At 41.4% G+C, this 27,186-nt stretch overlaps 1 protein-coding gene across 3 annotated transcripts in view; it reads left to right on the top strand.

Annotated features, from left to right (window-relative positions):
* Window positions 1–2,468: 2,468 nt before the first annotated feature.
* MATN2 (matrilin 2) overlaps window positions 2,469–27,186 on the top strand; it is a 203,565-nt gene continuing 178,847 nt past the window's right edge. For all 3 annotated transcript variants that reach the window (XM_043975565.1, XM_043975564.1, XM_043975563.1), the window contains exons 1-2: window positions 2,469–2,760; window positions 17,418–17,596. In XM_043975565.1, the coding sequence (XP_043831500.1) occupies window positions 17,455–17,596 (142 nt within the window). In that variant the 5' untranslated portion in view covers window positions 2,469–2,760; window positions 17,418–17,454. The remainder of the gene's footprint in view (window positions 2,761–17,417; window positions 17,597–27,186) is intronic.

The raw sequence follows: 27,186 nt of genomic DNA, 5'->3' as shown, positions 1-27,186 counted from the left end.
GAACTCAGGTCCTCCTGAATCCAGGGCCAGTGCTTTATCTACTGCGCCACCTAGCTGCCCCCTACTCTCATTTTTTAAAAATTTATTATTTATTTATTTTTTGCTGCATGAGCTCCTAGTTGTTGTTCATCCTTCCTACTCAAAGAGGACCAATTATATCACAATGTTGGGGTCAAGGTACAGTGTGTTCAACTGTGGCCAATCAGTCCAACATTGAGCTTGGGATACCACAAGTTGGCCACAAATATTCTGTCTGAACATTTGGGATGAAGATGTCTCTATATCTGTGCATCTCACATTTTCTTTGGGCTGCTGTGACTCTGCTTTGCTCATGGAGCACAGTGCCTTCTTTGATGCGGCACACCATGCTGGTTGGTCCTTTGCTAGCATCTCCCATGTCTCACGATTGATACAAGAGTTCTCAGAGAGACCTTGAGAGTGTCCTTGTACCATTTCTTCTGACCTCTTTGTGAGTTTTTGCCTTCTTTGAATCCTCTGTAAAATGGTCTTTTAGGTAGATGCATATTTGGCATTCAGGCTACCACTCCATGGTCATCCCTTTGGAGTTTTACTCTCTAGAGTAGAATTTGAATGATTGGCAGTTCAAGAGAGAACCTCAGTGTTAGAGTTACCTTATCTTGCTAGGTAGGGAGTTACCTAAAACCTACATTTAGAGGTAGCATGCCTTAGGCTCTTCTGGGAAATACATAAGAGTCAAAAAAGGAGCCCTTCTGGAAGCAAAATGGTTGAGATGATCTGTCCTCACGAGAGGCTCATGATTATTCCTTCTATGTTGGCATGGGGGTGGTGGAAGGAGTTGTGAACAAACTGTTGCTTCCATTTTTTTTTTCTGTTAGCCATGCAATCAAGCCTCAAAGTAGAAAACCCCTCTCCTTTCCTAGGGCCCATTAGTTTCAGCCGTCTGTGCAGAAATTCCTATTTTGGAAAGGCTTTTTTTTTCTGCCAGAATTCCCTAGGAATAAAATGCCTGCTTGAGTTTGCATCGCACTGGAGTGGATATTCAATTATAATTTCCTGATCACACTTGAAGGGCAAGGATAAGCCTATGCTCCTGGCATCCCGACAAATCACTGAACTCTCTGTGTTTTGAAACAATTAGACACTGTAATTTCCCTTCCATAAATTGGAACTCCACTTCCCCTGCTCCAAGGGGATTCTCCCTGGCCTAGATTTCAGGAAGGATGTTTTTCTTTAGGCTCCAAGATCTCTGAAACCACCTACTTCCCGCATACTCACCTCCACCCTCTGACCTCTAACTGCCATCTATCCAAGGATGCAGAGATCCTTGAACTGACGTAAAGGATCAATACAAATAACCAAGTGTAACCATCTAAGCTAAATTTGTAGAGCAGAGGGCAGAGTCAAAGATTACATCTCGCTATTATTTGGCATTCGATGAACCACACCCCTTTATCTCCTGCTTTACTAAAGATACAACTACTGATTTGCTCCGGGATTTTTGTGAGGAGAAATAACTACAAAATCCAGGCATCACTAAAGAGGTAACTAAGGTGGCAACTGTCACTTAGGCTCTCTGGCACTTTCAGAGGTGTTTGTGAAACTCCCCGTGATTCTTCTTGCCTCTCCCCATAGCTTGTTAAAACCTGAACTGGGTGCGGCATTTTTCTCGTGTTTGATCAGTTAATGATTTGGTACAGTGTCTGTGAAGTGTCTGACGGCGAAAGATACTAGCTCTTTTACAGACCCCCTCACCTCACTTGTCTGAATCAATAGCAGAATTGAGTCCAGATGAATTTAAAGTGTGGTAAGAAGCCAGGTCCATTCGACTCCTTAAAGACCCCAAAATGTTACTGAAGACTTCCTGAGAGGCTAGGGAGTGCTGTGTAAAGAAATGTAATTGTTGTGCATCTTGCCTGAACTAGACTTTATGCTCCTCCAGGGCAGGAACTTTGTCTCCTCTGGGTTCTGACACACTCATCCCAGAATGCTTGGCACCAGGCTGGTGGCCACTTCATCCTGGGCACCATCAAACAACAGCTCCTGGAAGTTGTCACAATTCTTTTCCATATTAACCCCATTATCATAACCGGTATCATCATTATCACTGAGAGAATGCAGTCCTCCTCCCCCTGAAACGGTGTGGCCAGGCAGTCTCCCGGATTCCCTCCACACTGCCCCCTGCAATTCTGAACCACCTCCTGCCAAGCAGGGATGCCTCCTCTGTCCCAACAGCTGCTCTGTTGTTCTGTTGCTGAGTTGTTGGCTCCATACCCACACAGTACAATCTGGGGGGACATGAAGTGACTCGAAAGAAGTGGGGGCAAGACCCAGCCAAGTAAGAAAGAACAACTTTGGGCCCCGGGGCCACTCCATTTAGCGTGCTCTCCCTAGCTCCCCAACTCATCCTCGAACAGGACGCCCCCTCCTCCAGCCCCTCCCCTCCCTGCTCCCGTACCCTTTTTTTCCAGAACGCCTCCTCTCCTCCCCCCCCCCCCATCCCGCCCCTTAGCCCGCCCGTGTGGAGCAGCAGCCCAAGCAGCAGGAGAGGGGAACGCTCTGGGATGGGACTTGGAGGAGGAAGGGAAGGAGGAGACAGCGGCGGCGGCGGCGGCAGTGGCACGGATTCCTGGTCTCCGGCGTTCCCAGGAGAGGAGCCGCCTGCTTTTTTGGAGACGGAGGAGAACGAGGAAGACGTGGCCGCGCCTCGCTTCGCCTTCTGCTCCCTGTCAACCCGGGCTGCAAGAGCAGCAGCGGCCAAAGGGGCAGCGGAGGCTGCAGGTGAGCGGAACTCTCCCAGTCCCCGGAATTTCCCGTGGTGTAGAGGTCCAGGTATGCGCAGCAGTCCCAGTTAGACGCCGGCGGCATTAGCCCCATCGCCCCTATTCCCGCAGGGTATGGGGGCCAGAAGAGCTAGCGTAGGGAGAGTTCGGGGCTGAGGGCCGGTGTCTGCCCTCGGGCGGGGACTCGGCTCGCTGGGCTGGGCGCTGCCACCCCGCTCCGCGCCCGCCCTCCTGGGTGTGCACGGCGCCCGCTGTTCGTGCTCCCCCCGCGTGTCCCCTCCCGGGCTGCAGGGCTGGCCCCGGTCCTGCCGCGAACACGCCGCGCGGCTCTCGCTCTCACAGGAGGTGAGACGCGGCGGCTGCAGGGGCAACTTCTGCCGCGGGAGCTGGGGACGCCGCAGCAGCGCGCTCCGGAACCGCCGGCTCGGACAGAGCCTTGGGGCGCCCCCGGAAAGGCTGCCCCTGCCTCTGGGCTCACGGCTTGTGTCCCCCATCTCTGGGAGACTCCTAGTGGCAGTGGGCTTCTGGATCGCGTCTATACAGACAGCGTGAAATGGAAAGGTGTCGAGCCTGCAACCCAGTGCAATCGATTTATGACTAATTGACTGCCACCTCGAAGTGAAATTTTAAAAATTCTCTTCCTTTAGTAGCTATTAGGGGTGGAGTAGAGTAAATGGTGTATGGGGGGCGGGGGGTGGGGTAGGGAGGGGAATGTTTTTATAGCCCCAGCGACCCGGATTTGAGCTTTCACTTTCTTCCATCGAAATTACTTTTCACCTATTTAGGTTAGGGAGGGTTTAGGGAAAAGAAAATAAGGTTGAGTACCTCAGACTTTTTAGATTAGAGGATGAAATGGACAGAAATACAGGGTGTTCCTAAAGTCTTAGCGCGGTTTTAAGCTTTCTAAACACAGAGAGCCTCTAAGTGGCTTTTGAAAGGGTAATTCTAGAATCTGGCTCTGTATCTGACAAGCGGTAATGGGGAAAGTGATGGTTTCCCTAGCCAGCTTCAAAACTCCAGGACCTGGGATGTTTATCAGTATAGATCGAGTCCTTCCCGATGTTAGTGGTTCTGGCCAAAAAGAGTCGTCCAGAGTTCAGACTTCGGGTGATAAGCCTTTCCAAACTTAGTTACCTAGGTCCTCCACCAACAGACAGAACAACACAATCACCAAGCCGTTGTTCCGAGTTGCTGATTGTCTTCCAAGAGCCCAGGATTGCCTCGCCATCATCTTGTATAGGGTTTTAGTGGTAGTGGAGTATTCTGTTACAATCTAACCACTTTAAATACGGCTAAGCCAGGCAAATACAGGTTTACACCAAAGGTAAATTGGGGAGCGAGTTACCTTGTCGAAATTTGATTTTCACACAACCTTTCAGAAGCATCCCTATATGGAGAAGAGCCACATGGCGATAGAAGAAAGAGCACTGGGAATCAGGAGACCTGGGTTTGAGTCCCAACTCTTTGACTTATTAACTGTGTAACTCTTGGCAAGTCCTATCTCCTCAAATCTCTTTAACTTTACAATAAGAAGGGTAGAGTAATGATCACCAAGGTGCCTTTTAGTTTTCTATGGCTGAGTAAAAGGGACTATAAAATAACTAACATTTAACTAGCTAGCTTTGAAGAGAGCCTTGAATATATTAATTCATTTTATCCTTACAACAACCCTGCGAGGCAGATTATTTTATTATCCAAATTTTACTGATGAGGAAACTGAGGCTGAGAGAAATTGAATGACTTGCCCAGGAGCTGAAGTAGGATTCAAACTCAGGGCTTCCAGACTCCAAGTCTGGCACTCCATTAACTCCACATTCTGGTTGCCATATTTATGCATGCATGTATATGTATTGTGTATGTATGCATGCATGCATGTGTGTATACACACACTATCGGTAGATGCATATATATTCACACACACATATACCTATATACATACATACATTGTGTGTGTGTGTGTGTGTGTATATATATATATACACATACATATATACACACACACCTGAATTATCCATGCTTTCAGAAGAACACTGCAGATAATTAAAAATAGCAAATGCTTTACCTTTTCCCTATGATAAAAATCATAGATATTGAGGAACTGGGAGGCCGGGGTATCAGAAGAGTTATCAATGTGAGGATGGTAGGGGAGAGGGTGGAAAGAAAGATTGTAAACTAAGTGTTAATCCTTTCCTTAGGTAAGGAAACTATCAGTTTCTCATGCTCTTCCTTCAAAAATTTTTTTCCATTCCCAAAGCTATGCTTCCCAGTATACCATTTCCCTTTAGCAGCATCCCTAGGTTATTAGAATTCCCTTCCCTAAGACCTAAGGCTTCATTTGGAGAGCCTGAGTTTTAATCTATCTGGTCCATGGGCTGTGTTGTCTGTCTATGACAGGGTTTCTTAACATTTTTGTGTGTCATGGATCTCCTTAGCAGTCTAGTGAAGCCTATGGGCTTCTTCTCAGAAGACTGTTTTTAAGGAACTGAAGGAAATGCTAAATTACAGAGATTCGTGAAAATAATGATGCAATTCTTTTTGCTCACTCAAGTTCTTCCAACCCCTGAAATCTCTTCACAGACCTGTGGATCTCAGGGTAAAAACCCTGGCTTAGGGGATCCTAGGAAAATACCCTGAAATCTTCAATCAAAATGATGAGGTCCCATTTTTAAAGATTACCTCCAGATAGTCCTCTCAGCTCCAGCCCAGAGTCCCCACCCAAGGGAATCATCTATTAAGCTATTAAAAAAAAAAATACCTGTGAGTCCCTGGTACAGTTCCCATGTCATCATTCTCAATCTTCCCCTTGACAAAAAAAAAAAAAAGTTATAAATCATAGAATCCTAGAACTGGAAGAGACTTTAGAAATCATCTAGCTCTTTCTTTATAGGTGGGGAAACTAAAGTCCACAGAGAGTAAGTGACTTTTCTAAAGTCACATTGACAACTGAGTGACAGAACTGAAAATGGACCCCCAGTCTCCCTCCTCCTATCCTACTGGTCTTTCTGCTGTAAGAAATAGTGCCCCTAGTGGTGCCCAGAGATGTATTTTCTTTTTCTGAAACAATTTTTATTGAATTTAATTTAAAACAAATTTGTTTATTTAAAACAATTTTATTTAAAAACAATTTTATTATTTAACTCATCATACACCAAGGTGGTAGTTCCTGTGTCTTGTTTTTTAAGAGAAATGGCTTACCAACCAGATTCCCAGATAATGCCAAAGGAAGAAAGAAGTAATTAGGAAGATACAATTATTGCATATGATGTGATACGATAGTCTTGGGAGCATAAATTTAATGTAACGTACTACTTGAGTGACAAGGCTTCCAGTCTTAGCTATGTTACAAATAATAAAGGCAATTCATGCCCTCCTCTCTTGAGGTCTTAGTTTCCATATTTGTGAAAAGATTTGGCTGAACTAGATGATTTCTCAAGTCCTTTCCAACTCTCCCATTCTGACTTACACTGGGTGATGTAGCTAGTAAGGAAGGCTTGTTCCTCCTCCGTTCTTGAAGAGGACCAATGACATCAGAGGAAGGTGATGTCTTGACTTGCAAGGGGATTGGATTTAAATGACGTAGGGCTGTGCAAAGTCATCAGCCTCAGTCCAGAGTCATTCGAGTTCAATGGCAAGACATAGGTTAGGTCGACTCTGTAAGGAATGCTAGGACTTGTAAGTAGGGCCAAGCACACCTTCTGATTCTAATTTAGCAATAGAGATTTTTTTTTTAAAGAAAGTATCACCTTTCGCACCACTAGGAATTCCGAATGTTATAGTAAAAAAAAAAATGGGAAGGGAGTTAAGACCTGGATTCTAGTCACTTAATTTCTGCCTCAGTTTCCCCCACTGGAAAATGGGCATAACAATAGCATCTACTCCCTAAGGTTATTGTGAGGATCAAATGAGATAGTATTTGTAAAATATTTAGCACAAAGTCTGGCACATAGTAGGTACTATTTAAAATATAAATACCAGTTATTATTATTTGTATTAGTCCCTGTTTGGCCATTCACTTGCTACTCAGTCAGAGTCAGGAGACCTCTCTAGAAAGCAGCATGGTACAGTGCAGAGGACTAGATTTGGAGTCAGAAAACCTGGGTTCAAATCTTGTCCCCATCACTTCCTGTCCATGTGCCTGACCTTGGGGTAAGTCACTCAGCCTTTCTGGGTCTCAGTTTCCTTCACTATAAAATGAGGGGATTGGATTAGATGGTCCCTTCCAGATCAGAGTCCTGTGATTGTCATTTGGGGGTGGGGAGAAATCAAGAACCCTTGCAGTCCTAACATTAGGAGCTAGTCTAACCTTTCTGTTTGACAGATGAAACTGAGTCCCAAAGAAAGAGGTTAGATACTGGAACAGACTAAGTAAAGTCAATTTCAGTTCCTTTAAAACTGTCAAAGAGATAGTTTAAGTGAAATCCTTTGTAGAGGTAGAAGCCAAATCTGATTTGCTGTTTTATGAGTAGTCTTCGTCGATTATTTTAAAGAAACTGTCATCTTCAGGCCATTAGAGCTAAGAACTGTTTTCATTGGTAGGATTCTGTGTTTCTATTCACTTAGACTTATGGAATCATCAGAGCTAGAGGGGTTCATTTTTGTCCTCCTGGAGCTCTTAACCTTTTTCCATGTCATGGACCCTCTGGACCCCTTCTCAGAATAAAGCTTTTACAGGAATTAATTAAAACATATAGGGTTACAGGGGTAGCTAGATGGCACAGCGGATAGAACACTGGCCCTGGAGTCAGAAGGACCTGAGTTCAAATCTGGCCTCAGACACTTAACACTTACTGGCTGTGTGACTCTGGGCAAGTCACTTAACCCCAATTGTCTCACAAAAAACAAACAAAAAAATCCCAGAAAACAAAACAAAACAAACAAAAATACCATATAGGATTACAAAGGAAGCCAATTATATTGAAATTAAATAAAATATTTTTTAAAAAACAGCCAAGTTCGAGGCAGCTAGGTGGCACAGTGGGTAGAGCACCAGCCCTGGATTCAGGAGGACATGAATTAAATCCAGCTTCAGACACTTGACACTTACTAGCTGTGTGACCCTGGGCAAGTCACTTAACCCTCATTGCCTTCCTCCCCCCCCCCCCACAACAAAACACCAAGTTCATTGAAGTTAAGAACCTCTGACCTAGTCCAGTCCAGTTGTTTTACAAATGAGGAAACTGAGACCCAGAGATGGGAAATGACTTGCCCATTTATTTAATGGTTGGAACAGTGATGCTTAGAAAAGGCCTATAATTTTAAAAATCAGAATGGAAGACACCATAGTTTAATGGGACAAGCCCTGGCCTTTGAGTTGAAAAACCTAGTTTGGGATCTGAGCTCTGCCACTTTCTGGCTGTGTAATGTTGACCTCTCTGAGCCTCACTTTTTTCTTCTGTAAAATGGGCGTGATAATCGAGAGGCAGCAAGTTATTATAAATGATTATTATAGATGGAATTAGAAGACCAGGATACACACCCTAGCTCCATCCTTGACTAGCTGTGTGATCTGGGGCAAATCACTCACCTTCTCTGAACCCTAGTTTCTTGGCTAAACTAGCATAATAATAATAATTTGTCCTGTTTACCTCACATGGCTATTATGAGGATTAAATAACCTGTTTAAAGAGTTTGGGATTCTCTAAAGTGCTACATAAATGGAAGCTAATGTTATTAATCTCTGGCATAGAGATGGGCCGTAGGATCATTTAGAGGTGGAAGGGTCCTTAGAGAGATCTCATTTTGTGAGGCTCAGTTTCCTCTTCTGTAAAACTCTAAGGTAGGATAAAATGGCCCCTAAGTTTCCTTCCAGCTCTGATGTTCTATGATTCTGCCCTCCGCAGGTGAAGTTTAATGAAAAAATTTTCTGTCCAGTCAAGAGAAGAAAAATTACTGTGTGGAGTTGAAGCTTTCATAAAATAAAAATCCCTCTTCTGTACTCATGTCCCCAGAGATCGATGAACTGTGTTCAAACTGAATTACCGTGTGCTTCATAGTACAATTTTCTTCTCATATTTGTTGTTGTTTGGTCATTTCAGTCATGTTGACTCTTTGTGACCCCATTTGGGTTTTTTTCTGGCAAAAATACTGGAGTGGTTTGTCATTTCCTTCTCCAGCTCCTTTTATAGAAGAGGAAACTGAAGCAAACAGGGTTAAGTGATTTGCTCAGAGTCACACAGCTCATAAGTGTCTCAAGCCAGATTTGAAATCGGGAAGATGAGTCTTCCTGACTCCAAGTCCAGGCACTCTATCTACTGTGCCAACTATCTATGCTTGGCTATGTCAAAGGAACCCTCCTCAAATATTACTCCCCACTAGTAAGTCCTGCAATTAGAATGTAAGCTTTTTGAGGGCAGGGACCCTTGTTTTTTTATATTTGTATTCCCTGTGCTTAGGAGAGTGCCTGGCACTTAATAAATGCTTGTTGACTCAGCATCCCTTCAATGCTGAGACATTGTCAAAAAGCTATATAAAAAAATAGATGAAGAAATGGCATATCAATCAATCAATCAACATTTATTATGTACCTACTATGCTGTTACATGGTGCTAAGCCCTGGGGATACAAATCAGCCGCAAAAGACAGTTCCTGCCCTCAAGGAGATTACAATCTAAAAGTGGAGAAAATATGCAAACATATATGTATGAAGCAAGCTACAAACAGGATAGTATGAAATCTTTTTTTTTTCTTTTTTTTTTTTTTTGCGGGGCAATGAGGGTTAAGTGACTTGCCCAGGGTCACACAGCTAGTAAGTGTCAAGTGTCTGAGGTCAGATTTGAACTCAGGTCCTCCTGAATCCAGGGCTGGCACTTTATGCACTGCTCCACCTAGCTGCCCCACATACAGGATAAATAGGAAATGATTCAAAGAAGGAAAGCCCTGGCATTAGGAGGGGCTGGGGAAGGTTTCTGTAGAAGATTCATGTTATGCCTTTGTAAGGGAATTGCTCAGCAGATCTGATCAGTTTGACGGTGGCCTAGGTGGCTTGATTTCAAGGCATGGACCTTTGGAGGTATCCTAGGGGCAGTTTTTTGCACCCCAGTAGGTATCAATGGCAGTTTTATGGCAGAGGCTGATGTGTGCTTGCATTTGGCCCAAGAGGGTAGTTCTCAGACACTGTTTCTGAAATCCAGCCTCCTGCGGAGAGGAGGGAAGATTTTGAATTCCCTCAGCACTGTGATCCTGGAATCCAAGCTTCTAGCCAGAAAAAGGATATTTTTTCTGGACAGCACCAGCTCAAGAGATAGTTGCAATTGGGGCGCTGAGAGATTTCCTGCAGGAGCACATGACATGTGCATGTTTCTTAGCCCCAATTCAAGAATTTTCAAGTTTGAGAGTTCAGGAATTGGACCTCTTTGAAGAGAATTTCCTGATGCAGCATGCTTAGTGGAAAAAGAAAATCATCCACATAGTTATTGAGAGGAAAGCCAGAGAGCTATTCAGATGGTGCAGGCTGAATAGCAATGGATTTGCTTGTTCAGCAGCACCCAAAGTATGTCTATCTTCCAGGGGTAGTCTGAACCTGGCCAAGTGTTTCTTGGCAGCTAGGTGGTGCAGTGGATAGAGCACCAGGCCACCAGTCAGGAAGACTTGAGTTCAAATCTGGCCTCAGACACTTATGAGCAGTGTGACCTTGGACAAGTCATTTAACCCTGTTTGCCTCAGTTTCCTCCTCTGGAAAATGAGATGGAAAGGGAAATGGTTATTCTCATAAGAACATAAAACTAGAGCTGGAAGGGACCTCAGGGTCAACCAATCTAATCCTCTGATTTCACAGATGAGGAAAATTTAGGTCTTTAAGTAATTTGCCCAAGATCACCAAAATAATGAGCATCAGAGGCAGGATTTTGATTTATATGTTGTTCTATTAGAATGTCCAGAGGATTTTAGCATAGATTTTCTCATGTCAAAGTCAGAACAGTTTCCACTATGCCATGAAGATAAAAAGTTCCTAGAGAATTTTTCATAGATATTAATGTGTATGGGAAAGAATGGTGTCACTGTTTTTCTGCTGCTACTTGTATGCCCTTCTCCTAATGTGGATGGGCTAGAAACACTTGGCCAGGTTCGGTGCCAGTGGAAAATGTTGCAACAGAAAACCTAGAATTTCTTTTGCCATGAATCCATTTCACAGAGCAGAGACAAGAGATAATGAGGCAAGTGCCTGCATTCTTTAAGCATACCAAGAAGGCCATTGAGAAAGGTCTACTGGGCTTCTGAAGTGTAAATAATGGGGCCATCACCCTCAGAGACTCTACTTTGCAACGATGAATTGCTAAGAATAAAATGATCTGATTGTAGGGTTGAGGGGTACCAGACTCCTCCCAGTGTTTTCTCTTATAGAGGGCAGAATCTGTACTTTCAGGATCACTTCATTCTGCATGGGCTGCCTTGCCTTGTTTCCATTCCATGGAACAAGATGCCCCAGCTGGGTACCCCCTCATCTCTACCCACCCTATCTTGACTGTTTTTGTGTGTTATCTCATCCCATTAGATTGTAAACTCCTAGAAGGCAGGGACTGTCTTCTTTTTTATTAATTGTACCCAGCACTTAGCACAGTGCCTGACATACAATAGTTGCTTAACAAATGTTTATTGGATTGTATTGAAAATAACCAAATACAAAAAAAATAACAATAAATAAGGCCTGGTCTCCATTGACCTTGATATGGCTCTTATCTACAATATGTATCCATGATACAGAAAGGGACCCCCATAGTGCACTGTGGGATATTGGAAAGAGTACAGTATTTGTAATCAGAGGACTTAGGTTTTGAATCCTGGCTCTTTTATTTACTACTTGTGTACATCATTTAACTTCCCTGACCTTCACTTTCCTTGTCAGTAAAATCAGGGGGTTAGACAGTTCTAAATCCTATAATCACATAATTAAACTTTCTAGCCATTAAATACATGATTCTCACATTATGTCTTCTTGTGTCTTGATTAATTCTTACATCTGGGGCCTGTCCAAAATCAAGACTGACATCTTCAGTGCTTTTTATAACTTTAAAAAATATCAATCAATGGGGCAGCTAGGTGGCGCAGTGGATAGAGCACCGGCCGTGGAATCAGGAGTACCTGAGTTCAAATCCAGCCTCAGACGCTTGACACTAGCTGTGTGACCCTGGGCAAGTCACTTAACCCCAATTGCCTCACCAAAAAAAAAAAAAAAGAAGAAGAAGAAAGAAAGAAAGAAAGAAAGAAAAATCAATCAAGCAGCAGACATTTATTAAGCACCCACTGTGTACCAGGCACTATGCTAAGTGAGGGGTAATACAAGGACAAGAGTGAAAGAATCTTTGCCTTCAAGGAGTGTGTATTCTGTGAGGAAAAGACAACATTTACAGATCTAAGTAAATACAAAGTAATTTGGGCAGTGGAGAAGGCACTAGCAGATTGGGAATCAGGAAAGACCTTATATAAGAGGTTGCACTCAGTTTGAATTGAGCTCTGAAGGAAGATGTGGATCCTTTTTAAAAAAATTTAATTTAATTAAAAAACATTTTTTTGTAATTACATATAAAGATATATTTTTGAGTTTCAAATTTTTCTCCCACCCTCCCCTCCTTCCCTCTTCCAGATTACAGCAAGTAATTTGATATAGGTTATACATTACAATCATGTTAAACATATTTTGTAGATACTATAAAAATTATTTATTTTGTTTTTAATTTATGGAATAAAACAAGAATTTCCATACCACAGTATAATAAAAAAGATGATTGAACATGAAACTACAAACCTATTATGTACAACTTGCTATTCCTTTTAAATATATAATAAAGCTATCATATGGATTTCTTTTTTATTCTTTTCCTTTTTTTCCTTCCCTACCCTCTTCCCCCACCCTACCCTGTGGATGGATTTCAAGAGTCCAGGTACTTCAATACATTGGAAATCCCTGCTTTTATCAGTGTGATTATTTCCTTCAATTATGCTTCTATTATTCTATTTTTGAGATATTCTGCGGTTGAAGACTTGACATCATCCAGTGGTCAACCTGGTGATGAACTAGGCTGATTCCTCGACAACTATCCACAATCCATCATTGACCTTGTACTCCACCAGGTGGTACATTGGATAGAGCCCTGGGCTCTATCATGTCAGGAAGACATGCGTTTAAATCTAGCTTTAGACTCTTACTAGCTGTGTGACCCTGGGCAAGTCACTTAGCCCTATTTGTTCCAGTTCCTCTTCTGTAAAATGAGCTGGAGAAGGAAATGAATGACTCCAATATCTCTGCCAAGAAAACCCCAACTGGTGTCAGGAAGAGTTGGTGAAATAACTGAACAACAAGAGTTCCCTTATAGCTCAAAGTCTAGGATCCTTTGATACCACCAAACTGTATTCTGATCCTTTCTCCTTTTTGTGCTGTGTTCCATACATACCTTCTCCCCACCACTCCATGAAATGGGGAAATGTAAATTCCTTGAGGGCAGAGAATATTTCCTTTTGTCTTTGAATCCCCAGAACCTAGTATATTACCTACCTTGTACCTAAAAGACACTTCGTAAGTGCTTGTTGAATGAATTAATAAATGAATGAATGGATGGATGGATGGATGGATGGATGGATGGATGGATGGATGAATGAATGGATGGATGAATAAATGGATGAGTGAATGGATAAATGGGTGGATGCTGTTTTGTTAGAAACTGGCTAAAAAAACCTTCCAGCAATTCCTGAAATGATCAGAAAACATGGAATATATGCAGTGGGATCTGTTTTAGGAAGTGATGATTAACCATCATCCTAAAAATATGTCGGCCACACATACTATCAAGTAACTTGAGTATAGATTTGATCTTAAATGGAAATGCGGCAAATGAGACTTGAGCCTGGGAACATGTGGAATATATTTTGAAATGAATGAACTTTGCAATGAGTATTTCTTGGCTACCAGGAAGGAAAACTGCAATAAAATACACTGCATATAGACGATGATAACAAATAATTATGGTATCAAAAGCTGCAAGGTGAATAATGTTGCAGTGACTTGAATATAAAGAGTAGATTTAAGAAGAGGGAAGGGACAAATTAAAGCAGCTCTTCCCCCTTAAAAAGCAGGATTTATCTAGATAACAAAAGATAGAAACCCAGCACAATTTTCTCTGTCTTCAAGAAGAGTTAAATAGATGACTGCCAAGGCAAGTCTCTGATAAAGAAAGCAAACAGTTAAACTGAGGAATCCTGTCAGAATTTTCTATCTGCACCTCTTACCAGACAAGGTCCTTTTACACATACTTCACAGTGCTGGATTGGAGTCAGGAGAACTGAGTTTGAATTTGGGCTTTGCCACTTACTAGCTGTATGACTTTGGGAAAATTATTTCATTTCTCTGGCCCTCAGGTTCCTCATCTGTAAACTGAGGGGGGCATTGGATTGAGTGACCTCTGAGGTACTTTCCAGCCTTAAATCTATGATTCTAGGATTGTGTAAACTGTAGCATATTTTTAAAATGAAATACATTTTTATTACTTTCAAATGTAACATGAACTAGAATGAAAAATGCTGCCAAGGAAGAGTTCCTACCAGGATCTGCTATAAAATGCAGATAAAAATCTCATGTGAATTCAGTTTTTTCTTCACTTAAGATCCTTCCTCCATCAGGGGCAGCTGGTGGCGCAGTGGATAAAGCACCGGCCCTGGATTCAGGAGGACCTGCATTCAAATCCAGCCTCAGACACTTGACACTTACTAGTTGTGTGACCCTGGGCATGTCACTTAACCCTCATTGCCCCGCCAAGGAAAAAAAAAAAGAAAAAAAAGATCCTTCCTCCAACTCATCCCACAATCTTAGGTAGGAGGAACTGGGAAGTTTATTGCTGATAGGTATGCTAAACTAAGCCCAGTGATTTTGTTGCTGGAAGTGATGCATAATGAAGACAAGAATTTAAGAATAGCTTTTTTTATCTTTTACTTAGGTTAATAAGAAGGGCAAGTGGGGCACTGTGTACAACGTTGTCTTGGTTCTGGTCACTTCACTCTTCATTATTTCATGCAGGTCTTTCCGTGTTTTTCTAAAAGTCAACCACCTTTTCATTTCTTACAGCACAGTAGTATTCCATCATAATCATACACCACATCTTGTTTAGCCATTCCACAATTGATGGGCATCCTCAGAATTTCCAGTTCTTTGCCACTACAAAGAGAGCTGCTATAAATATTTTAGAAATATAGGTCCTTTTTCTTTTTCCCTAATTACCTTGGGAAACAGACCTAATAGTGATATTGCTAAGTCAAAAGTGCAATGTTTAAAATCTAATGTGTGTCCTTACCTGCCTCTCCCCCCAATTTGGGGGGTAAACTAGCTAAGATTTACTGATAAATTCAGCAAGAGTTTAGGCTTTTAAGTATTTATTAAAGAGTAAAGACAACACATGGAGTACTGTAATGCAAGAAAAGCCTATCTACTTCTCTCTCTCTCTCTTTTTCTCTCTCTCCCTCCCCCCCCCCCACCCCAACCTGAACTCCTGGCATGAAAAGGGGACAATCCAGGGAGCCAGCTTCACCTTCCTACTTCCTCTCTCCTGCCCCAGAAGGGGAAATCCTTCAAGCTGATTGGTTGAGGGTAGTCTCCTGTTGATGTAGTAGTCCACAGCCTCTGAGAACAACACCCCACTCAGGGCCAACCAGGTGTGGTCTCTATTTAATCAACCTTAAGTAGGTTCTCAGTCAGTCTCTCAGTCTCACCCAATTCAATCAATTACAAATCAGTCTTCAGGTGGGGGCCCCTGGGTGTTTGCCAAATCCCATTATTTTATCACAAAGGGTATACACAGTTTTTAAATTCCAGATTGCTCTTCAAAATGGTTGGATAGGGGGCAGCTAGGTGATGCAATAAATAAAACACCAGCCCTAGATTCAAGAGAACCCGAGTTCAAATCCAGCCTCAAACACTTGAAACTTACTAGTGTGTGACTCTGGGCAAGTCACTTAACCTCATTGCCCAGCAAAGAAAAAAAAATTTAAAAATCATTCAAAATGGTTAGATTGGTCCACAGTTCTACCAACAGTGAATTAGTGTCCCAATTTTTCCTCATCCCCTCAAACATTTGTTATTTTCCCTATCATTTTAGCCAATCTGATAGGTGTAAGATGATATCTTGGAGTTGTATGTGCCCCTTCATTTGTATGCCAAGGTTGTATCTGTCTTATATATGTGTCTCTTCATGCCTATTCCTTGATTGTTTATGTTAGCTTCATGCATGCTCCCACATGTATACTCCCTGATCATGTGTATATTGTCTGGATATGTAAATTCCTTCCCAGGTCATGTGGTTGCCTACGGAAGAGCATACCTGTGGGAGAGCAAATGGGGGAAGGGGAATCTTTTTTTGATCCCTTCCCATTTAACTTATTGTGCTCTACTGTGATTTAACTTTTTATGCTATTTGATTAAATGTCTTTTGCTTTGAACCCTATGTCATTTCAGCTAAACTTACTATCAAAGTGAACATATCACTGGAGCTCTTGAGCTATGATTTTGAATGATTATTGACTTACAAAATGCCTTCAACCTGGAATAGCTTTCTGGAGGTTTCCATGTGAAGGGATCCCCAGATGCCACACTTATAGGATGGATTTCCTTACCAGAACTTTTTTTTTTTCATCAATAATATAGAAACAAATTTCAATCCAGTTCTGTATTTATGTGATCCTGACTTCTTGAATCAGTAAGGTCCTTGTTCATCAGGTTTTTTCCTGTCTACATTGTATTAATTAACTTTCTATCTCTGCTGTCCATATTTTTATATGTACTTATTGAATCCCTGGTTAAAATATAAACTCCTTATAAGTAGGGATTGTTTCATTATTTACACTTATGTCCCTGGGGCCATAATAGCCACTGAATAAATACTTGTTGATTGATTGATTTTCCTGTACTAAAGTCATGTTGGTACCAATTCTCCATGTTGCCAACTACCTCTGGCTTTCCCCTTCCAGGAAGTCCAGCCTAGTTGCCACGTAGGAGAGCTAATATTTGACAGTGACAATGTGACAACTATTCTAGCAACCTCTCCATAAGATCACTGTGAATGATGGTAAATCTAGGGCAGCCCCTATACCTATTCTTTGGTAATCTTGTAATTGATAATTGTAATTTATAATTTGCCTGGTCTAAATCCTTCAAGGGAAGAAGAGTTGTCTTCTTAAAAGTTACAAAGAGCTATTATCTTTTTAGATCTAAGATATAAAGGGTAATAATAATGATCCTCAAGTCATTTGTACTTGATAATGGTCCATTCAACCAGAGTTTTAAAAAAAAGTTTCCAGCATTTCTGGTTAAGATGGCAATTTAAGAAGTCCCAGAGGAGCTCAGCTCTCTCCGTAAATGCCCCCAACAAAATATAAATAAATTTTTTTCATGTAATTTTCTTGTTACTGTAGTATTAATTAAGTGGTGAAAAATTTCAGCTATGGTCACCTGCCTACATCTACCAGGCTTAGGGGATACTAGAAGACTGTCCTTACTGGGGATTAGGGATTATTTCATCTAAAGCTCTTAGGCTTCCTTTGTTGGTCCAGCACACAAAGGGCATTTTAAGTATCCATGGCATGTATGTAAAGAGGAATAATTAAGAGTTGGCAGGATTACAACGAATGCCAACGATACACTCAGAAAGTTCAGCTTTTTTCATTCATTTGTTACAGGCTCGCGTTGGTGGTTGTCCATTTGACTCTTCTTGAAATGGAGAAAATGGTGCTGGGATTCTGTTTTTTGTTCTTTGGGCAAATCCTACTCTTCTCTGCTGAGGCCAGGGAGAGGCACCAACCATGGCCACTGACAAGAGGAAGAAACTCTCTGGCCCATCCCCAGACTGCTTTACTTGGTAAGTTATTAATTTATTAAGTATTAACCTGCATCTGTGTCTCCTACTCCAACCAGATTGTAAGCTTCCTGAAGGCAGTGATTATTTCTTCCTTTTTTTCTTTTTTGTTTTTCTTTTTGGCAGGGCAGTGAGGGTTAAGTGACTTGTCCAGGGTCACACAACTAGTGTCAAGTGTCTGAGGCTGAATTTGAACTCAGGTCCTCCTGAATCCAGGGCCAGTGCTTTATCCACTGCGCCACCTAGCTGCCTCCCATGTGATTATTTCTTAAACAAACTTTTTCTCATCCCTAGCACCTAGCAAAGTACTTGAATATTTATTAAATTGAGTATTCCAAAGAACAAAAATAATAATAGGAAGGGATGATTAACTAGACATTCTCCCTTAGAGAATGTAAGCTTCCCGAGGGTAGGGACTGTTTGGGATATTATCTTTCTGTACACTAGCACAGTGCCTTACACAAAGAAGGTGGTTAATAAATGCTTGTTGAAAGTAAAACCAGGGATAAGTACCCAGAAGATGAAAGATCTGTTATTTTGTTGGGTGCTTATTATGGCGGAGTGACTTTTCCAGAATGCTGATGTAGTTTGTTTGTTGTCATTTTTTCAGTTGTGTCTGAGACATTGTGACCCCATCTGGGGTTGGCATAGATACTGGAGTAGTTTGCCATTTCCTTCTCCAACTCATTCTACAGATGAGGAAACTGAGGCAAGCAGGGTTAAGTGACTTGCCTGGGATCACATCTCTAGTAAATGTCAGAGGCTGGATTTGAACTCAGGAAGACTCATCTTTCTGACTCCAGGCGTGGCACTCTATGCACTGTGCCCTCCAGCTGCCCACTGATGTACTTAGAGTCGTGAATACTAATTATAATGAATCTGGAAAATAATACTAAACATCTTAATTTATAACCTAAACTTAATATAGTCTTGTTAGTTTGTTCCAAGTTAAATACATAAGACTCGCATTAGAAAAACCCATTGTTTGTTTAATCTTAAGAAGAATTTTGTATGAAATTATTTTGACCATGCCTATCCAACAAATAGCATGTGTTAATATGTTTTCCAACATAATATTGTTTGGGAAAGTAATAAGACTACCTAATAGTAGAGTTCATTTGGTACTTGGAACTGAATCCCCAAAGATAGGGACTTATGGGAAAGATTATCTCATTTAATCCTCACAACAACCTTGCAAAGTTAAACAGTCCTGAGTCTCATTCCACAATGAATGCCATAATTTCATAGAATATATCATAAAGTTTAGAGTAAAAAAGACCTTAAATGTCATCTAATCCAACCCCCTCATCAATAATAATAATAATAATAACTTACATTTATGTAGCATTTTAAATTTTGCAAAACTTACAAATATTATCTAATTTGTTCCTCATACAACAACCCTGGGAGGAAGGTGCTATTATTGTCCCCATTTTGCAGATGAAGAAACTGAGACTGAAATTAAGTGACTCACCCAGAGTCACACAGCTAGTAAATGTCTGAGTCCAAATTTGAACCCAACTCTTCCTGACTAGCCACTGTGCGACCTAGATGCCCCAACTAGACTCCAGGTTTTCCTGAGTCAAAGAGAGCCAATGGCAGAACAGTTAATAAATATTTAAGCACCTACCATGTGTCAGGCACCAAGCTAAGCACTGAGGATGCAAAGAAAGGCAAAAGATAATCCCTGTCCTCGATGACCTTGCTAATATTTTGTTTAGAATTTTTGCATCAATATTTGTTAGAGAAATTGGTCTATAATTTTCTTTTTTCTGTTTTAGCTTTGCCTGGTTTAGGTATCAATACCATAATTGTGTCATAAAAGGAATTTGGTAGAACTCCCTCTTCACCTATTTTACCAAATTTATATAGTATTGTCCTTGAGAACCTCACAGTTCAAAGAGGGAAGCAACATGTAGCCAGCTGTGTACAAATGAAATTATATTCAGGATAAATTAGGGGTAGTCTTAGAAGGGAGACACTAGAATTAAGAGGGGTTGAGAATGGCTTCCTGTAGATGATGGAATTTTAGTTGAGACTTAAGGAAAGCCAGGGAAGTCAGATGAGGAGAGAGAGTATTCCAGACCTGGGGGGACAATGAGAGAAAATGCCTGCAGCTGAGAGATGGAGTGTTTCATTTGTGGGACAGAAAGGGGGACAGTGTCACTGGATGGAAGAGCCAGTAGTGGGGGGAAAGAAGGTGTAAGAAGACTGGAGAGGCAGAAGGAGAAGGTTATGTTTGAATGTCAAAGCACTTATGGGACCTGTGCTAGACAAAAATCACTTTGGTGGCTGAATGCTGGACCCAGATGGCTCTGGAGGAGAGAGTGAGGCTGGCGACTTTACAGAGTCCTGTTTCATTTAAATCCAATTCACTGCAAATCATGACATCTCCCTGATATCGTGGTCCTCTTTGAGAATGAAGGACAAACAACAACAACAACAACAACAAAAGATAAAATGAAACAATATTTTATTTGTTTGATTTTTTTTTTGCAGGGCAATGAGGGTTAAGTGACTTGCCCATGGTCACATGGCTAGTAAGTATCTAGTGTCTGAGGCCGGATTTGAACTCAGGTCCTCCTGAATCCAGAGCCGGTGCTTTATCCACTGTGCCACCTAGCTGTCCCTGAAACAATATTTTAAAAAACACTTTGTAAACCTTAAATCATTATATAAATTTAAGTTATTATTATCATTTAATTGATCTTCCTACAGTGCAGGTCTAACCCTGTGACATCACTATTCAATAAATTCCCGAAGTTCCTATTACCTCCAGTATCAAATATAAAATCCTCTGTTTGGCTTCTTCAAGCCCTTTATAATCTGACCCCTTTCCACCTTTCCAGTCTTCTACTTTAATACTCCCTCTATCCCCCTCCCCCTCTTGAATACTCGATGATGCAATGGCACTGACCTCCTTGCTATTCCTTGCACAAGAGACTCCATTTCCAAACTTGGCATTTTCTCTGGCTGTCCCTTATGGCTGGAATTCTCATCCTCCTCATCCATGTCTGCTGGCTTCCTTGACTCCCTTCACATCTCTGATCAAGTCTCATAAGAAGCCTTTCCTGAATCCCCATAATGCTAGTGCTTTCCTCTACTGATTAGCTATAATTTATCCTGTATACATCTTGTTTGTACATAGTTTGGGGTTTGTTTGTTTTTTTTTGAGGTTGTCTCCCCCATTAGACTGTGAGCTTCTTTTTTTTTTTTTTCAGGGCAATGAGGGTTAAGTGACTTGCCCAGGGTCACACAGCTAGTAAGTGTCAAGTGTCTGAGGCTGAATTTGAACTCAGGTCCTCCTGAATCCAGGGCCGGTGCTCTATTCACTGTGCCACCTAGCTGCCTCCAGACTGTGAGCTTCTTAAGGGCTTGTACTGTCTTTTGCTTTTTTTATCCCCATGCTTAATAAATGCTTATTGACTTATTAATGTGACTCAGGAAGATCTAGGTTCAAATTCTCCCTCTTTACACTTACTAGCTATGAGACTTAGCAATTTACTTAATCTCTCTGAGACACAGTTTACTTACTAGTAAAGTTGGGATAGAATATAAGATAATACCAATATTATGTTACTGACCTCACAGAGTTGTTTGTTGTGAGACTCCAATGAGATAATGTCTATTAAATGCTTTGCAAACTTCAAAACACTATATAAAGATCGGCGATTGTTAAAAACTATATCCAGACATTTTTCCATTACACTATACTTGCCAAATCATCCAAAAGTAAACCTCAGATCTTTGGCTAACAAAGAATACCTATAACAGCAAAAACCTGGAAACATTTGTGGGGAGCTGAGATGGAGGTGTCTCTGTTTTAGGGAAGGAAGAAGATTTTCAAAATCCTGGATTTCACTAGTGTCATTCCTTCCCCCCCCCCCCACGCCCCAGGGAGCTTTGTTTATTCTTCATGAAAGAGGGGGCAAAGAGGGATGAGTTGTCAACCAATCAATATCTATTTATTAAATACCTACTGTGTTGGGGCAGCTAGGTGGTGCAGTGGATAAAGCACAGGCCCTGCATTCAGGAGGACCTGAGTTCAAATGTGACCTCAGACACTTGACACTTACTGGCTGTGTGACCTTGACCAAGTCACTTAACCCGCATTGCCCTGAAAAAAAAAAAAGGTTTTAGCACCTACTGTGTCCCAAGCACTGTGCTGAATGCTGAAACCACAGAGCCGTGACTACATTTTTAGGCACTATCTTTATCTCTGATTCTTCAAGCCTGAAAAAATGATGGGCTCTTTTTTCTAAGCCCGTTTGTTTTTCCTCTTTTGGGGTTTGATGCCTTCCAAATGTTCCACAGGCTGGTCCTCAGGTTAAAAGGGGATGGCTAGAAATTGCTCTCACCATGTTTATAGCCTGTTCTGATGTGCATCACATTTACTTTACAGCATGTAAAAGCAAAATGCAGAAGTAGTTACTTCCTAGTAGCATTTAAAACGGAGTAGAATGGTCATAATTATGAGTAATTAATCTGCACTCTTATAGCTATTATTTGTTCTTTTCTTTGCATTTCCTTTTGACTGATTTTGGGATTTTTATAGCTTCTGGATGTTGGTCAAAGTTCCAGTGATAACTTGCAGCTGGCATTTGTAAAGAACACATAGGAACAAACAGGGCAGGCATTTTGTACTTCTTAGAAGTAACAATAGCTGACAGCTCCATTTTGAGGGATTCCAGACGTGTGTTTCCACCACAGCATGGTACAGTGGATAGAGCCATCCCTCTGGAATCAAAGAACCTTGGGAAAGTCACTTAGATTTTCAGGGCCTCAATCTCTTCCTCTATAAAAAGAAGGGGATTGTTGAAGTCTGAGGGCCTTTCCAGCTTTAGAGTTATTATCCTGTGTTTCTGATCTGCATGGAGAAATCCCAGTGTGGGAATTCCCCTCACAATGTCGAGCAAGCACTCATATAGTTTAAGGGCTTAGAAAGGTGACTTGTCCATGGTCACACAATTAGTATGTGTGAAGGGGGACTGGAACCCAGATCTTCCTGTCTTCGAAGACAACTTCTATCTACTCGGCCACATTGCTTCACAGTTATATTGTTGTTGTTCAGTCGCTTCAGTTGTGTCCAACTTTTCATGACCCCATTTGGGGTTTCCTTGGCAAATATCCTGGAATGGTTTGTCATTTCCTTCTCCAGTTCATTTTACAGATGAGGAAACTAAGGCAAGTAGGGTTAAGTGACTTGCCCAGGGTCACACAGCTAGCGAGTGTCTGAGGCCAGATTTGAACTTAGGAAGATGTGCTACATCTTGTATTATGTGTTGTGTTACATAACACTTCCCAAAATAAGTTCTCCCATTTGATCCTTACAGTCACCTTCTGAGATGAGTACTATGGGCATTATTATCTCCACTCTGCAGGTAAGGAACAGATACTCAGAAAGGTTAATTGACTTGCTCAGGGTCACACAGATCATAAGTATCAGCAATGTGATTCAACCCAAGGTCTCTGGTCTCACTGGAGCTGCCTTGTATTCTCTCTTTGATGATCAAGTCATGATACTGATTCTAGGTAAAGTGTCTCAAGGTTCCTTTGATATAAAGTATTTTCTTGCTTTGTTAAGTATTTATTTATGTGCAGAGTAGAAGAGTGAAAATAGAATCAGAGAATTAGAGTTGGAAGGAAACTTAGAAGTCATTAAACCTAGTCCCCTCCTTTTATAGATGAGGAAACTGAGGCCCAGAGTTTAAGAGACTCATTTAGGTTCATACAGGTATTAAGTGACACAGCAGATATGAGTTTAAATTCAGAGACTCCAACTCTAGATTGTACAATGGATAGAACACTTGGCTTGGAATCAGGAAGATTCATCTTCATGCGTTCAAATCTAGTCTCAGACACTTAGTAGCTATATGACCCTGGGCAAGTCACTTAGTCCTATTTGCCTCTGTTTTCTTATCTGTAAATGAGCTGTAGAAGGAAATAGCAAACTACTCCAGTATTTTTTTTCTTTTTTGTGGGGCAATGAGGGTTAAGTGACTTGCTCGGGGTCACACAGCTAGAAAGTGTCAAGTGTCTGAAGCTGGATTTAATTCAGGTTCTCCTGAATCCAGGGCTGGTGCTTTAACCTCTGTGCCACCTAGCTGCTCCCCATCCAGTATTTTTGTAAAAAAAAAAATTCCAAATGGGGTCACGAAGAATCAGACAGTACTGAACAATAACTACCATGTATTCCTGGTTTTGCTTGCTTCACTCTGCATCAGTTGATCTAAATCTTCCCACATCTCTTTGAAACTCTTCATATTCATTTTTTCTTTTGGTGCATTAGTACATGCTGTGCCTTTCTCGGTCTCCATTTCCTCATCTGGAAAACAGGGAGTAGAATGCTTGCTAGATCTACTTACTTTCTAAGGTTCCTGTCTGAATCAGATGAGATATTATTTGTAAAATGCTTTGTAACCATAAAATGCTCAATCCATTTGAACTCTGAATTCCTGTCAAAAATGACATGGAGGATACTGTATAGGATGGTAGAGATACATTGTTGCTCTGGAAGGAAAGGTTTTTAAAAAATTGTTTAGATGAATTTCTTTACTTCCTGCAGTCTAACATACAGATATAAATGTAAAGAATGTAATTTTTTTCACACAGAGAGCTGAAACTTCTTAAAACAATGGTGTGTGTTGAAGGGTTGGCCAGATCCTATTGCTATGGATTACATTTTGCTGTTGCCAGCAGTATTTCTGACCAGGTTGCTAGTTATTGACATTTCTTGGCATTTATGAATGGGGTCTTAGTCCATTTTCCCGAAAACAAGTCTCTACTCCACAAAACAACATCCCACATTTAGGGACTCAGTGGAAATGCCAAAGGTCTTTGGGAATGAAAGACTGAACTATGCTTAAGCTGAAGGAGAACAGACCCATGTTGAGACCAGTCTATGATGCCACTTCTCCATGGTCAGAATTCATGCCTCCAAGTCATCTGTCCAGCAACAAGATGGGCTTAATTTCAGATCATAGGTTCAACGATTTAGAGTGAGAAGGGACCGTGAAGGTGACTCTAGCCCAATCCCCCATATTTTACATATAAAGAAACTGAAGCCTAGTTTTGGGTTTTTTGTTTTTTGTTTTTTGGGGATTTTTTTGTGGGGCGACCAGGGTCACACAGCTAGTAAGTGTCAAGTGTCTGAGGCTGGATTTGAACTCAGGTACTCCTGAATCCAGGGCCATTGCTTTATCCACTGCACCAACTAGCTGGCCTCCTAAAGCCTAGTTTTGACTTGCCCAAATTCTGAACTCCAAATTCATTACTCTTTCCATCTGTATCATACTAAGCTTAATGAGAAAGGCAGTACAGTATGGCGTAAAGAAAAGTGTATTTGGAGCCGGAAGACCTGTGTTCAGATCCTATTTCTTCATATTTAATCCCTTTAGGCCACTGTTGTAAAATGTTGTAAAATGTTTGCATTTGTTGACTTTGTAAAGGGAAAATGATAAGGAGTGGACATGCAGCTCCATTGGTATATAGGAAACTGTACCAACCAATGTAGGTTTGGCACCTTTTCTGCATCTTAGAGCATTACCTAGAACATTGGGGGGTGCTCGGTGACTTGCCCAGAGTCATCCAGTCAGTAGTGTCAGAGGCAGAAGGGGTTAAACCCAGATCTTCTGGTTTTTGAGTTTAGCTCTCTATTACATATTACCAGCTCTTTTTAAAGGAAAAAGGAAACATATGTAAATAGAGATAGACTAGATGATCCCTAATGTCCTTTCTTCTTTTTTTTTTCTTTTTTTTTGGGGGAGGGGTGAGGCTACTGGGGTTAAGTGACTTGCCCAGGGTCACACAGCTAGTGTTAAGTGTTTGAGGCCAGATCTGAACTCAGGTACTCCTGACTCCAGGGCCGGTGCTCTATCTACTGCACCACCTAGCTGCCCCACTAATGTCCTTTCTAAGCTTCCAATTCTATGTTACAATGAAATGTCCCATATCCTGTTAAGGCTGGAGCACAGATGAAAAATTAAGCCTGGAGATTGTCAGGCAGTTCTTTCTTCCTATCTCCCTCCTGATGTAGTTGAAAATGAAGACAGGTGCTGCCTCAGATACAAATTCTCATACTCAAACTTGATTAGTTTAGTCTGGGATCACAGTTCCTCCCTGGCTACCCATATCAACCAATTTAATTAGCTGAAGCTGGATTCCTAGTTCTTTACTGAGATCTACAACCACACACAAAGAACCCCCACCATGGTGGTTGTCCATTCTCTAAGAAACCCACCAACCAATTCACCTTCCAGGGAAAAACTCATCTTGGTTGCCTCAAGTTGATGCTATACCCAAATCACACATAGGGTAAGAATGAACAAGTTTCCCATGTTGTGATTAGTACATTTCTCAGGGTCTTCTACATGAAGATGAGCTTCTTCTTCTTCTTGTTCTTGTTCTTCTTGTTCTTCTTTTGCAGGGCAGTGGGAGTTAAGTGACTTGCCTAGGGTCACAGAGCTTGTTAAGTGTCAAGTGTCTGAGGCTGGTATTGAACTTAGGTCCTCCTGAATCCAGGGCCAGTGCTTTATCTACTGAGCCACCTAGCTGCCCTCAGAGATGAACTTCTGACAAAATTTTAGTCTTTCATTGATACAACAACTTATTCTAGCAATGATGCCAAGGTAAGGGGTAATGAGATCAAGGTCAGATAATCAGCACTAGCATGTTCCTTTTGCATGTTGTTATGATCTAGTTTAACTCCTTCACAGGCAGGGACTACTATTTGATGAGGGTATGTCACAGTAGCTTCTACTGTGCTCTTACATCTTTATACTATTTTGGACTAAGTACTTTTAGTAACTATGTTTCTTGTCCATTTTTTCTCTTACATGGTAAGAGTTAGAGTTTGAAAGGACCTTAGAAGGTCATGTAGTTTAGCCCCTACTTCAACCACAAATCCTATTTACAACATTGATTGTCTAGGTTCTGCCTGAAAATTCCAAGTGAAAAGGAACCTAATAACCAGTGAAGGAGTCCTACTTTTGGATGGAGAATGAAATAAAGAGAAATAAGGAAGGAAGGAAGGAAGGGAGGGAGGGAGGGAGGGAGGGAGGGAATCATCTGTTCTACTTTTAGCAAAGAGAAACCTCTAATTGAGGTAGTCATAGTTGAAGATTCCCATCATAACCATACCCTGGGTCTGCCTCAGCTTCATGGTCTGTGCCAGGAAGCCATCCTACTGTACCTTTAGGTGACCTCCCACCCATCTATCTCATCTTTCTTTCTTTTTCCTTTAATCTTCATCTAACCATTCTCCATCATGCCTTCTCCTACACAGGCAAATGTCTTTTTTTTGGGGGGGGGGCAAGGCAATAAGGGTTAAGTGACTTGCCCAGGGTCACACAGCTAGTAAGTGTCAAATGTCTGAGACCAGACTTGAACTCAGATCCTTCTGAATCCAGGGCCAGTGCTTTATCTACTGCACTACCTAGCTGTGTCCCAAATGTCTTCTTTATGTACAAGGACCATCCTACCTATCTCACCTGCTCCTCTTGAATTAGATGTACCCTTTCTTTGCCATGTGCCAGATATGAGTTATGTTCTACAAAGTCTCAGCAGTAATTGTGAAGTTGTATTTCCCAACTACC

Source organism: Dromiciops gliroides, chromosome 1, assembly GCF_019393635.1.
Source record: "Dromiciops gliroides isolate mDroGli1 chromosome 1, mDroGli1.pri, whole genome shotgun sequence".
Taxonomy (NCBI): domain Eukaryota; kingdom Metazoa; phylum Chordata; class Mammalia; order Microbiotheria; family Microbiotheriidae; genus Dromiciops; species Dromiciops gliroides.
The sequence above is the reverse complement of the archived record's forward strand: the minus strand, read 5'-3'. Positions and strand labels throughout refer to the sequence as shown.